The sequence below is a fragment of the Taudactylus pleione genome, unplaced genomic scaffold, assembly GCF_031769625.1.
Source record: "Taudactylus pleione unplaced genomic scaffold, aTauple2 ptg001412l, whole genome shotgun sequence".
Taxonomy (NCBI): Eukaryota; Metazoa; Chordata; class Amphibia; order Anura; family Myobatrachidae; genus Taudactylus; species Taudactylus pleione.
Window position 1 is genome coordinate 1,506,262 of NW_028285812.1, and position 12,251 is coordinate 1,518,512.

General features: G+C 50.3%; 1 protein-coding gene across 2 annotated transcripts in view; it reads left to right on the plus strand.

The window, feature by feature from the left end:
- The window catches only part of SPAG17 (sperm associated antigen 17), a 274,579-nt gene that overhangs the window by 131,387 nt on the left and 130,941 nt on the right, over positions 1-12,251 (plus strand). For both annotated transcript variants that reach the window (XM_088463601.1, XM_088463602.1), the window contains exons 8-9: positions 1,274-1,438; positions 11,839-11,941. In XM_088463601.1, coding sequence (XP_088319727.1) covers positions 1,274-1,438; positions 11,839-11,941 — 268 coding nt within the window. The remainder of the gene's footprint in view (positions 1-1,273; positions 1,439-11,838; positions 11,942-12,251) is intronic.

Genomic DNA, 12,251 nt, shown 5'->3' on the forward strand with positions numbered 1-12,251 from the left:
TAATAGTGATAGACAGGTCAGGACAGCTGTAGGTGGCCATAAGGACAGAGTAAAAGGCTGTTAGTGGCCATGAGGACAGTGTAGGAGGCTGTTAGTGGCCATGAGGACAGTGTAGGAGGCTGTTAGTGGCCATGAGGACAGTGTAGGAGGCTGTTAGTGGCCATGAGGACAGTGTAGGAGGCTGTTAGTGGCCATGAGGACAGTGTAGGAGGCTGTTAGTGGCCATGAGGACAGTGTAGGAGGCTGTTAGTGGCCATGAGGACAGTGTAGGAGGCTGTTAGTGGCCATGATGACAGTGTAGGAGGCTGTTAGTGGCCATGATGACAGTGTAGGAGGCTGTTAGTGGCCATGATTACAGTGTAGGAGGCCGTTAGTGGCCATAAGGAAAGCGTAGGAGGCCGTTAGTGGCCATAAGGACAGCGTAGGAGGCCGTTAGTGGCCATGAGGACAGCATAGGAGGCCGTTAGTGGCCATGAGGACAGCATAGGAGGCCGTTAGTGGCCATAAGGACAGCGTAGGAGGCCGTTAGTGGCCATAAGGACAGCGTAGGAGGCTGTTAGTGGCCATAAGGACAGTGTAGGAGGCTGTTAGTGGCCATAAGGACAGTGTAGGAGGCTGTTAGTGGCCATAAGGACAGTGTAGGAGGCTGTTAGTGGCCATAAGGACAGTGTAGGAGGCTGTTAGTGGCCATAAGGACAGTGTAGGAGGCTGTTAGTGGCCATAAGGACAGTGTAGGAGGCTGTTAGTGGCCATAAGGACAGTGTAGAGGAGGCTGTTAGTGGCCATGAGGACAGTGTAGGAGGCTGTTAGTGGCCATAAGGACAGTGTAGGAGGCTGTTAGTGGCCATAAGGACAGTGTAGGAGGCTGTTAGTGGCCATAAGGACAGTGTAGGAGGCTGTTAGTGGCCATAAGGACAGTGTAGGAGGCTGTTAGTGGCCATAAGGACAGTGTAGGAGGCTGTTAGTGGCCATAAGGACAGTGTAGGAGGCCGTTAGTGGCTATAAGGACAATGTAGGAGGCCGTTAGTGGCTATAAGGACAATGTAGGAGGCTGTTAGTGGCCATAAGGGTGGGAAGAGGTTGTTGTAATGTGTCATGCTAGACTTTTAGAACTTGTCTTAATGAAGGAGACATCATTACCAGCCTGTGTATTTCAACAAATAAACGAGTAATTTGGGGGTACATATAAATGCCCCTATTGTGTATTATAAGTTCATATAAAAGTAGTGAAATACCTGTTAATGATGTATGTTGTTCTCCCCGGCCTAAGCAGCTGACATACGCCACGGAGGTGTTTGAGAACATCGCCTGCCTCATGTACGACTGCCTGGACTGGAGGCGACAGCACCAGTACTACCTGGAGAACATGCAGATCATTCATGTCCCAGCAGTGGGCGCCAGTGAGAGGGCCCCGCAGCGCTCGTCCTCGGCCTCTGAGGTGAAACATATCTCCAGTATATTTGGGTGAAAGGTTTTGCCACTGACAAATGTTTATCTCTGCGTGTCATGTGTGTTATCATAGGCCTTATTCTGGGCCGTACGCCGTGGCGTCTATTGGCGGTCACCCATCTGCGAATTTACTACAAACTTCTTTGCGCATGTACAGTTGCAAAAAAACAAAAACAGCTCAACTAGAGGAACATCGGCATCGCCTGCGGCTCTGAATCAGACCCACGATGCCAGCATTCACTAAGTGTACTTTCATAATGACATCAGATGATTAAAATATCAACATCTAAAATATGGACGACATGGACAGAAAGTCACAAGTGACATGTCAACATAGTAAAAGCGTTAGGGTCAGGCTTACCTCTAAACTGTGTTCATGTACTCAGAGAGCAGGCCCCGCCCACTAGCCGATGTGTCTGTGTTGTGTAGAGTGAGCAGGCCCCGCCCACTAGCTGATGTGTCTGTGTTGTGTAGAGTGAGCAGGTCCCGCCCACTAGCTGATGTGTCTGTGTTGTGTAGAGTGAGCAGGTCCCACCCACTAGCTGATGTGTCTGTGTTGTGTAGAGTGAGCAGGTCCCACCCACTAGCTGATGTGTCTGTGTTGTGTAGAGTGAGCAGGTCCCACCCACTAGCTGATGTGTCTGTGTTGTGTAGAGTGAGCAGGTCCCACCCACTAGCTGATGTGTCTGTGTTGTGTAGAGTGAGCAGGTCCCACCCACTAGCTGATGTGTCTGTGTTGTGTAGAGTGAGCAGGTCCCACCCACTAGCTGATGTGTCTGTGTTGTGTAGAGTGAGCAGGTCCCGCCCACTAGCTGATGTGTTGTGTAGAGTGAGCAGGCCCCGCCCACTAGCTGATGTGTCTGTGTTGCGTACTCAGTGAGCAGGCCACGCCCACTAGCTGATGTCTGTGTTGGGTACTCAGTGAGCAGGCCCCGCCCACTAGCTGATGTGTCTGTGTTGTATCCTTAGAAAGCAGGCCCCGCCCACTAGCTGAAGTGTCTGTGTTGTGTGCAGTGAGCAGGCCCCGCCTACTATCTGATGTGTCTGTGTTGTGTACTCAGAGAGCAGGCCCCGCCCACTAGCCAATGTCTGTGTTGTGTACTCAGTGAGTAGGCCCCTCCCACTAGACGATGTGTCTGTGTTGTGTGCACAGTGAGCATGTCCCGCCTACTATCTGATGTGTCTGTGTTGTGTACTCATTGAGCAGGCCCCGCCCACTAGCCGATGTGTCTGTGTTATGTGCTCATTGAGTAGGCCCCTCCCACTAGCCGATATGTCTGTGTTGTGTACTCAGTGAGCAGGCCCCGCCCACTAGCCAATGTGTCTTTGTGTACTCAGTGAGTAGGCCCCTCCCACTAGATGATGTGTGTGTTGTGTACTCAGTGTGCAGGCCCCGCCCACTAGCTGATGTCTGTGTTGTGTACTCAGTGTGCAGGCCCCGCCCACTAGCTGATGTCTGTGTTGTGTACTCAGTGTGCAGGCCCCGCCTACTATCTGATGTGTCTGTGTTGTGTACTCAGTGTGCAGGCCCCGCCCACTAGCCGATGTGTGTGTTGTGTACTCAGTGAGCAGGCCCCGCCCATTAGCTGACGTGTCTGTGTTGTGTTGTCTCTCAGAGCGATCACTTGGGGGGAGATATACTGTATCAGATCATCTCATGAGGACAAGTATAGGTGCCCAAAGCAACCAATCAGATTCCAGTTGCCATTATATACCATTTGCTAGATTCATATTAGCTCGGAGTGGATTGGTCGCTATGGACTGTCCGTTTTGAGGACTATGATGGTGGCAGTCACCTCCCCAGAGTAACGTCCTATGGGGATGACTCAGATATATACGTTAATTTGATGTCTCCGCACATCTCTGATGTTTTACTATTTGCACATGCGCAGGAGCCGCACTGCGATTGTGCAGATCTGCCCCAAAAGCCTCAGTATGACTGACAGGCTGCTCCTGTTTGGGGCGGCGACGGCCAGCGTTCGTGGTATGCCGAAGACATTTGGCTGCGTCCCAGCAGCGTGATTTTCCCTGAGGGTTACTCAGGTGTCCGATGGTCACACAGCTGATGTCATGCTTCATCTGTGGAAGCCAGTATACATATATATATATATATATATATATATGATGCAAATACCGCAGGATGCGTCTTATGTAAAAAGGCGCCTCCTGCTGGCTTCCAAAGATAATATCAAAGAGCGTGAACGCGCTGTCACAAGGCAGCTGGTAAAAAAGGGATAGTCAGTCCCTAAATAACAAGAAACGTGTGTGTATATATATATATATATATATATATATATAAACCAGCGCTATGGACGATGGACGGTGTGATGTAAAAAACACAATAATTTATTAAAAACAACAAATCTATATCTCATGAGAACCAAAATAAAAAGTCCACAATATGAACCAAAGTAAATGTCTGTTCCTGTCAGATAAACAGCTGGACCTAGGAGAAACTCCAATCCGTCCCAAATAGATAAAGTAAGATATTGAAGGCAACACTTATTTACCATGAAGTGGTATCGCAATCACCAGCACAGTCCTTAGCATCCAAGACGCAAAATAATATACTGTAGGCTGTAGAGGGAATCCACATGGAAAGTTCCTGTATTTGCCAGCGGGTCTAAGGAGTATAGCAGAGTCCAAATGATGGTCCAGTAGTGGTACAGGAGAACAGAGAAGGTCTCAACGCGTTTCACCGGGTAAAACAGCCCACCCAGCTTCTTCACTCCTGAAATAAATGATTGTGTTTTTTACATCACACCGTCCATCTTCCATAGCGCTGGTTTTTATATATATATACACGTTTCTTGTTATTTAGGGACTGACTATCCCTTTTTTACCAGCTGCCTTGTGACAGCGCGTTCACGCTCTTAGATATTATCTTTGGAAGCCAGCAGGAGGCGCCTTTTTACATAAGACGCATCCTGCGGTATTTGCATCATTCCGCACAGACGCTACTTACAAAGACACAGAAGCTTTATGGGAAGCGTCCATCTCTGAATCCCCCCCGGTACAGCCACAGGGATAAAACCATCTTATAAATGAAGACAGGCAGTGTCTGTATCAGGGATGGCGTTTATGTAATGTCACCGACATGTAAAAGAGGTGCCTAAGATTTGGTGGCAGCAGCAGCATCACTCACCTGTATGGTGGAAACATTGGGTATGAAATACAGACGACTTGCAAGCCGCCGGTTCAAATCCCGACGAGAGAAGCCCGACAGATGAAAATCCAGACGCCGCCTCGTAAGCATCTTTAACCCTCCACTTCCCCCCCCCCCTCCTAACCCTCCCTTGGGGGTGCCTAACCCTAAGAATCGGGGGGGTTGTGCCTACCCCTAAGTCTCCTCCCCCCTCCGCGGTGCCTAACGCCAACCCCTCAACCTAACCCTCCCGGGTGGGTGCCTAACCCCCCCTTCCCCTAGCCTAAACCTAACCCTCTCGGGGGGATTGGCTAACCCTAAGTCCCCTGGGAGTGCCTAAACCTAACACCCCCCCCCGCCGCTAACTAACACATTGCGACATCTGGCTAACCTACGTTCGGTATGCCGGGCATCAGGATTTGGATATGGGGCGAATGATAGGCGTCGGTATTTAGACGCCTATCTTTAGTTGTATGCCGGGCTTTCAGTGTCGGGATTCTGGCGGTCGGCATCCTGACTACATCCCGAGCAGAGACCTAATGAGTCCCTGTGATATATTTCCCCAGATTTAGTAGTTGATTGTGGGTTATGGATCCCATGTGAGCGGCCACAGATACCCCCTGTGATGCTGCTTAGTACATATAGCACGGTTCTGACGGGGGGCTTAGTCTGGTTTGTGGAGTATATGGAGAAAGCAGCCTCCATTCATGCTGCAAATATTGGGGTAAATTCAATTTAAAAGCGAGTTTTGCGCAGTAAAATCTTGGCAAATAAAAATGACATCAATCGTAGCAAAATTTCCTGAGGTGCGCTCCTGCCATTTACACAATTCAGTTTTTAATGGGCACACACAGGGATCGCAGTAATGTCGCCCATTATTTCTACTGTGTTCCACCTGGGTGAAGAGCATGAAAGAGCGGTGAGGTCACCGTGAAGCCACAATACTGGCAGACAAGATGGCAGGACAGCGCCGGAGGCTGATAGCTGATATAACAGTTTTTGTTAAAGATATTTCAACAAATACAAACCGTTACCGGTGATGGCAGCAGGCCCCTCCACATAGTAATGAACTCCCTAATATACAGTGCATCCAGAAAGTATTCACAGCGCTTCACTTTTTACACATTTTGTTATGTTACAGCCTTATTCTAAAATGGAATAAATTCATTTTTGTCCTCAAAATTCTACACACAATACCCCAAAATGACGGAATCGGTATTATTTGCCGCCGGACCCATGCCCGGCGGTTGGAATCCCGACAGCAGCATCCCGGCAGAGGAGGAAATCCCGATCATCCCTAGGTAAGTATTGACTAACTTATTTCTACTCCCTAACCCTCCCTTAGGGGTGCCACACTAACCTTCGCCCCAGTGCCTAACTCTAACCCCCCCTTCCCTGTCCCCTAACCCTAAGTGCCCCCCGGGGGCCCCTAACACTAACCCCCCTTCCCCTAGTCTAAACCTAACCTCCTGGGTGGGTGCCTAACCCTAAGTCCCCCCCAGGAACACTAAACCTAACCCCCCCCCCCCCCCCGCGGCTATCCGCGCCCGGCGTCCCTTCGATCGAGATGCCGGGCGTCGGGCTCCCAGCGTATGTCTAATGACAGGCATTGGCATATCGACGCCTGTCTTTAGACCCTTGCCGGGATATGACAGTCGGGAAGCCGGCTAGCGGGATTAGGTCCGCCGGCTTCCCGACTTTATACCATAATGACAACGTGTAAAAAGTTATTTTTTTGAGAATTTTGAAAGTTTAATTAAAAAAAAATAAAAAAAAAAACAAGAAATCACATGTACATAAGTAATCACAGCCTTTGCCATGAAGATCAAAATTGAGCTCAGGTGCATCCTGTTTCCACTGATCATCCTTGAGATGTTCCTACAGCTTAATTGGAGTCCACCTGTGGTTAAGTCAGTTGATTGGACATGAGTTTGAAGGCATACACCTGTCTGTATAAGGTCCCACACTTGACAGTGCATGTCAGATTACAAACCAAGCATGAAGTCCAAGGAATTGTCTGTAGACCTCCGAGACAGGATTGTCTCGAGGCACAAATCTGGGGAAGGGTACAGAAAAATATCTTCTGCTTTGAAGGTCCCAATGAGTACAGTGGCCTCCATCATCCGTAAATGGAAGAAGTTTGGAACCACCAGGACGCTTCCTAGAGTTGGCTGGCCGTCTAAACTGAGCGATCGGGGGAGAAGGGCCCTAGTCAGGGAGGTGACCAAGGACCCGATGGTCACTCTGTCAGAGCTACAGCATTCCTCTGTGGAGAGACGAGAACCTTCCAGAAGGACAACCATCTCTGCAGCAATCCACCAATCAGGCCTTTATGGTAGAGTGGCCAGACGGAAGCCACTCCTTAGTAAAAAGCACATGGCAGCCCGCCTTCAGTTTACCAAAATACACCTGAAGGACTCTCAGACCATGAGAGACAGAGATTGAACTCTTTGGCGTGAATGCCAGGCATTATGTTTGGAGGAAACCAGGCACTGCTCATCACCAGGCCAATACCATCCCTACAGTGAAGCATGGTGGTGGCAGCATCATGCTGTGGGGATGTTTTTCAGCGGCAGGAACTGGGAGACTAGTCAGGAAAGAGGGAAAGATGAATGCAGCAATGTACAGAGACATCCTGGATGAATACCTGCTCCAGAGCGTTCTGGACCTCAGACTGGGACGACGGTTCATCTTTCAGCAGGACAACGACCCTAAGCACACACCCAAGATATCAAAGGAGTGGCTTCAGGACAACTCTATGAATGTCCATGAGTGGTCCAGCCAGAGCCCAGACTTGAACATCTCTGGAGAGATCTAAAAATGTCTGTGCACCGACGCTTCCCATCCAACCTGATGGAGCTTGAGAGGTGCTGCAAAGAGGAATGGGCGAAACTGCCCAAAGATAGGTGTGCCAAGCTTGTGGCATCATATTCAAAAAGACTTGAGGCTGTAATTGCTGCCAAAGGTGCATCAACAAAGTATTGAGCAAAGGCTGTGATTACTTATGTACATGTGATTTCTTAGTTTTTATTAAATTTGCAAAATTCTCAAAAAAACGTTTTACACGTTGTCATTATGGGGTATCGTGTGTAGAATTTTTAAGGACAAAAATTAATTTGTTCCATTTTGGAATAAGGCTGTAACATATCAAAATGTGGAAAGTGAAGCGCTGTGAATAGTTTGCGGACGCACTGTACGAGGCCGGGAACACAATATCTGAACTGTGAACTCCCCTCCCCCTATGCTTCACTATGGCCACTTTCGCTTCCTCCTACTTTTGTCCTGTGAACCTGGGCGTTATCTAGGTCTTCCTGCTCAAACCAGAGCAGCCATTTTGGACATACAGGCCCAGTTCCATTTTGTACTGACGCACGTCTTGCGAGCAAGGGATTCTGGGTAGCGTGATTTAAAAAAAATAATTTTCCACCACTAAAGTGCTTTCTACCCGAGTCGCACTGTATGTTACGTGACGGTAAACTTTCCTAGGCTAATTGCGCTTGGCCCAGGCTAATGAATGGTCTCGCCCTTAGTTTTACAGTGGTAGCGCTGCCCCATGGTGACCTGTGTAAGCCGCATTCCTAGCAATATTATATCATCCAGGTATATTCCTATAACAAGAATATAGGGTCATCCTCTCACCCTTACATGGCAGTAATACTCGCAGTAAATAAAAGATACCGGTGGTAGTTAAGTGGATTAAAAAAAAAAAACAAGTTCCAGTAATTATGTTGGATTTGATGTTTATCCAATAATATAAGTTCCCTGCTAAACGTAAAGAGGTTGCTGTGAACAGGCTGCGTTTAATGGTGCGTACAGACGGGACAATCTGTTCAGCGAACGATATCGCTGAACGATCTCCCTTGAATTTCCCAGTGTGTTGGATGAACGATAACGTTTATCCACACACAAAAGATATCAGCAACGATGAACGACCGACGACCGCAAACCCCTTTGGAATATGAACTACATAGTCCACTTTGGCCTGCATGCATGACCCACCAATGATATCGTTATCGTTCATTGAAATCGTACCGTGTGTACGCAGCTTAACTTTACATTTATCTGACTGAAGCTACTGTACCTGAGATACCTGGACACACTGTAATGTTCACTGAAGGCTGCCCGGCCCCGTGTATTGTATTCTGATTGGCTGCCCTCTCAGTGCTGTCAGGAATCCCCCAGGGAACCATCATTATAGAAGCTCTCCCCGGCCTCAGCTGTACGTCTCAGCACTGTGTTCTGATTGGCTGTCAGGTATCCCCCAGGTCACCATCATTATAGAAGTTCTCCCCGCCCTCAGCTGTACGTCTCAGCACTGTGGGCCTCATTCTGAGGCGGTCGGAGGATGCAAGAAGTCGCTCAGAAACTGGGCGGCCGCTTGCATCCTGACCGCCCACCTCTGTTTCGGTCGTTAGGCTGTGGGTTTACACCCACAGCTCTAACAACCGCTAGGGTGATGGTCGCGATGGTCAGAGACCATCGCGACCATCGGGGCTTACGACGAGACCCTAGGGTAGGGTCTCACTTGTCGTAAGCCCCGGAGAGCTTTTGGCTCTGTCAGAGCTGGAAGCTCTCCACTGACATCACTAGTGATGTCAGTGGGGCCTCCCCCAAACGGTAGGCGTTCCCATGGGAACGCCTCCGTTTGGGCTGTCACCCCCCCGGCCCGCCTTCCAAGCGGGGCAAGCTGTCAATCAACATCGACAGCTAGCCCCCTTTGGAAAGAGACCCGCTACGACCGGCGCTGTCGGTCGTAGCGGGTCTCACGCATGCGCACGAAGGAGCCGGCTCCCTCGTGCGCATGCGCACTTGACAAACATCGAGGCGGTCGTAGACCGTACGGCCGCCTCTGAATGAAGGCCTGTGTTCTGATTGGCTGTCAGATATCCCCCAGGGCACCATCATTATAGAAGCTCTCCCCGGCCTCAGCTATACGTCTCAGCACTGTGTTCTGATTGGCTGTCAGGTATCCCCCAGGGCACCATCATTATAGAAGCTCTCCCCGGCCTCAGCTGTACGTCTCAGCACTGTGTTCTGATTGGCTGTCAGGAATCCCCCAGGGCACCATCATTATAGAAGCTCTCCCCGGCCTCAGCTGTACGTCTCAGCACTGTGTTCTGATTGGCTGTCAGGTATCCCCCAGGTCACCATCATTAAAGAAGCTCTCCCCGCCCTCAGCTGTACGTCTCAGCACTGTGTTCTGATTGGCTGTCAGGTATCCCCCAGGGCACCATCATTATAGAAGCTCTCCCCGCCCTCAGCTGTACGTCTCAGCACTGTGTTCTGATTGGCTGTCAGGTATCCCCCAGGGCACCATCATTATAGAAGCTCTCCCCGGCCTCAGCTGTACGTCTCAGCACTGTGTTCTGATTGGCTGTCAGGTATCCCCCAGGGCACCATCATTATAGAAGCTCTCCCCGGCCTCAGCTGTACGTCTCAGCACTGTGTTCTGATTGGCTGTCAGGAATCCCCCAGGGCACCATCATTATAGAAGCTCTCCCCGGCCTCAGCTCTACGTCTCAGCACTGTGTTCTGATTGGCTGTCAGGTATCCCCCAGGGCACCATCATTATAGAAGCTCTCCCCGGCCTCAGCTGTACGTCTCAGCACTGTGTTCTGATTGGCTGTCAGGTATCCCCCAGGGCACCATCATTATAGAAGCTCTCCCCGCCCTCAGCTGTACGTCTCAGCACTGTGTTCTGATTGGCTGTCAGGTATCCCCCAGGTCACCATCATTATAGAAGCTTTCCCCGGCCTCAGCTGTACGTCTCAGCACTGTGTTCTGATTGGCTGTCAGGTATCCCCCAGTGCACCATCATTATAGAAGCTCTCCCCGGCCTCAGCTGTACGTCTCAGCACTGTGTTCTGATTGGCTGTCAGGTATCCCCCAGGGCACCATCATTATAGAAGCTCTCCCCGCCCCCAGCTGTACGTCTCAGCACTGTGTTCTGATTGGCTGTCAGGTATCCCCCAGGGCACCATCATTATAGAAGCTCTCCCCGGCCTCAGCTGTACGTCTCAGCACTGTGTTCTGATTGGCTGTCAGGTATCCCCCAGGGCACCATCATTATAGAAGCTCTCCCCGGCCTCAGCTGTACGTCTCAGCACTGTGTTCTGATTGGCTATCAGGTATCCCCCAGGGCACCATCATTATAGAAGCTCTCCCCGCCCTCAGCTGTACGTCTCAGCACTGTGTTCTGATTGGCTGTCAGGTATCCCCCAGGGCACCATCATTATAGAAGCTCTCCCCGGCCTCAGCTGTACGTCTCAGTACTGTGTTCTGATTGGCTGTCAGGTATCCCCCAGGTCACCATCATTATAGAAGCTCTCCCCGGCCTCAGCACTGTGTTCTGATTGGCTGTCAGGTATCCCCCAGGGCACCATCATTATAGAAGCTCTCCCCGGCCTCAGCTGTACGTCTCAGTACTGTGTTCTGATTGGCTGTCAGGTATCCCCCAGGGCACCATCATTATAGAAGCTCTCCCCGGCCTCAGCTGTACGTCTCAGCACTGTGTTCTGATTGGCTGTCAGGTATCCCCCAGGTCACCATCATTATAGAAGCTCTCCCCGGCCTCAGCTGTACGTCTCAGCACTGTGTTCTGATTGGCTGTCAGGTATCCCCCAGGTCACCATCATTATAGAAGCTCTCCCCGCCCTCAGCTGTACGTCTCAGCACTGTGTTCTGATTGGCTGTCAGGTATCCCCCAGGGCACCATCATTATAGAAGCTCTCCCCGGCCTCAGCTGTACGTCTCAGCACTGTGTTCTGATTGGCTGTCAGGTATCCCCCAGGGCACCATCATTATAGAAGCTCTCCCCGCCCTCAGCTGTACGTCTCAGCACTGTGTTCTGATTGGCTGTCAGGTATCCCCCAGGTCACCATCATTATAGAAGCTCTCCCCGGCCTCAGCTGTACGTCTCAGTACTGTGTTCTGATTGGCTGTCAGGTATCCCCCAGGTCACCATCATTATAGAAGCTCTCCCCGGCCTCAGCTCTACGTCTCAGCACTGTGTTCTGATTGGCTGTCAGGTATCCCCCAGGTCACCATCATTATAGAAGCTCTCCCCGGCCTCAGCTGTACGTCTCAGCACTGTGTTCTGATTGGCTGTCAGGTATCCCCCAGGTCACCATCATTATAGAAGCTCTCCCCGGCCTCAGCTGTACGTCTCAGCATCGGGGACATGTACAGTAACAGGAGGATATATTGTGTCCGTCATTATTATATTGCTCTTTCTGATGTTTTAGGCACCTGCTGCACTTTATCCATCATCTGCGACTGGCAAAAGGAAAGGTCATCAGGACGAGATCCATCCCAGCGTCTCCCTGCCGAATCTTACACCACCCCAGGGTATGTGTAGCAGACCGGGGGAACCTTACTCTTATTAGCCTTGGTGTTATCTGTGACTTCACTCAGATACACTCCACACATTCAGGGGGCTATTTATCAAGCAGTGTAAAGATGGAGGAGTGAACTAGTGGAGAAGTTGCCCATAGCAACCAGTCAGCTTTCAAGTAACATTTATATAAATACAGTCTATAAAATAATGGGTAGGAGCTGTCCTTGACTGTCCCTGGTAAACATTGTCAGAATACAGATGTGTCCACGTACAGTACATCTATCCTCCGTGCGCTACAAGTCGCGGTATGCATAACGCAGG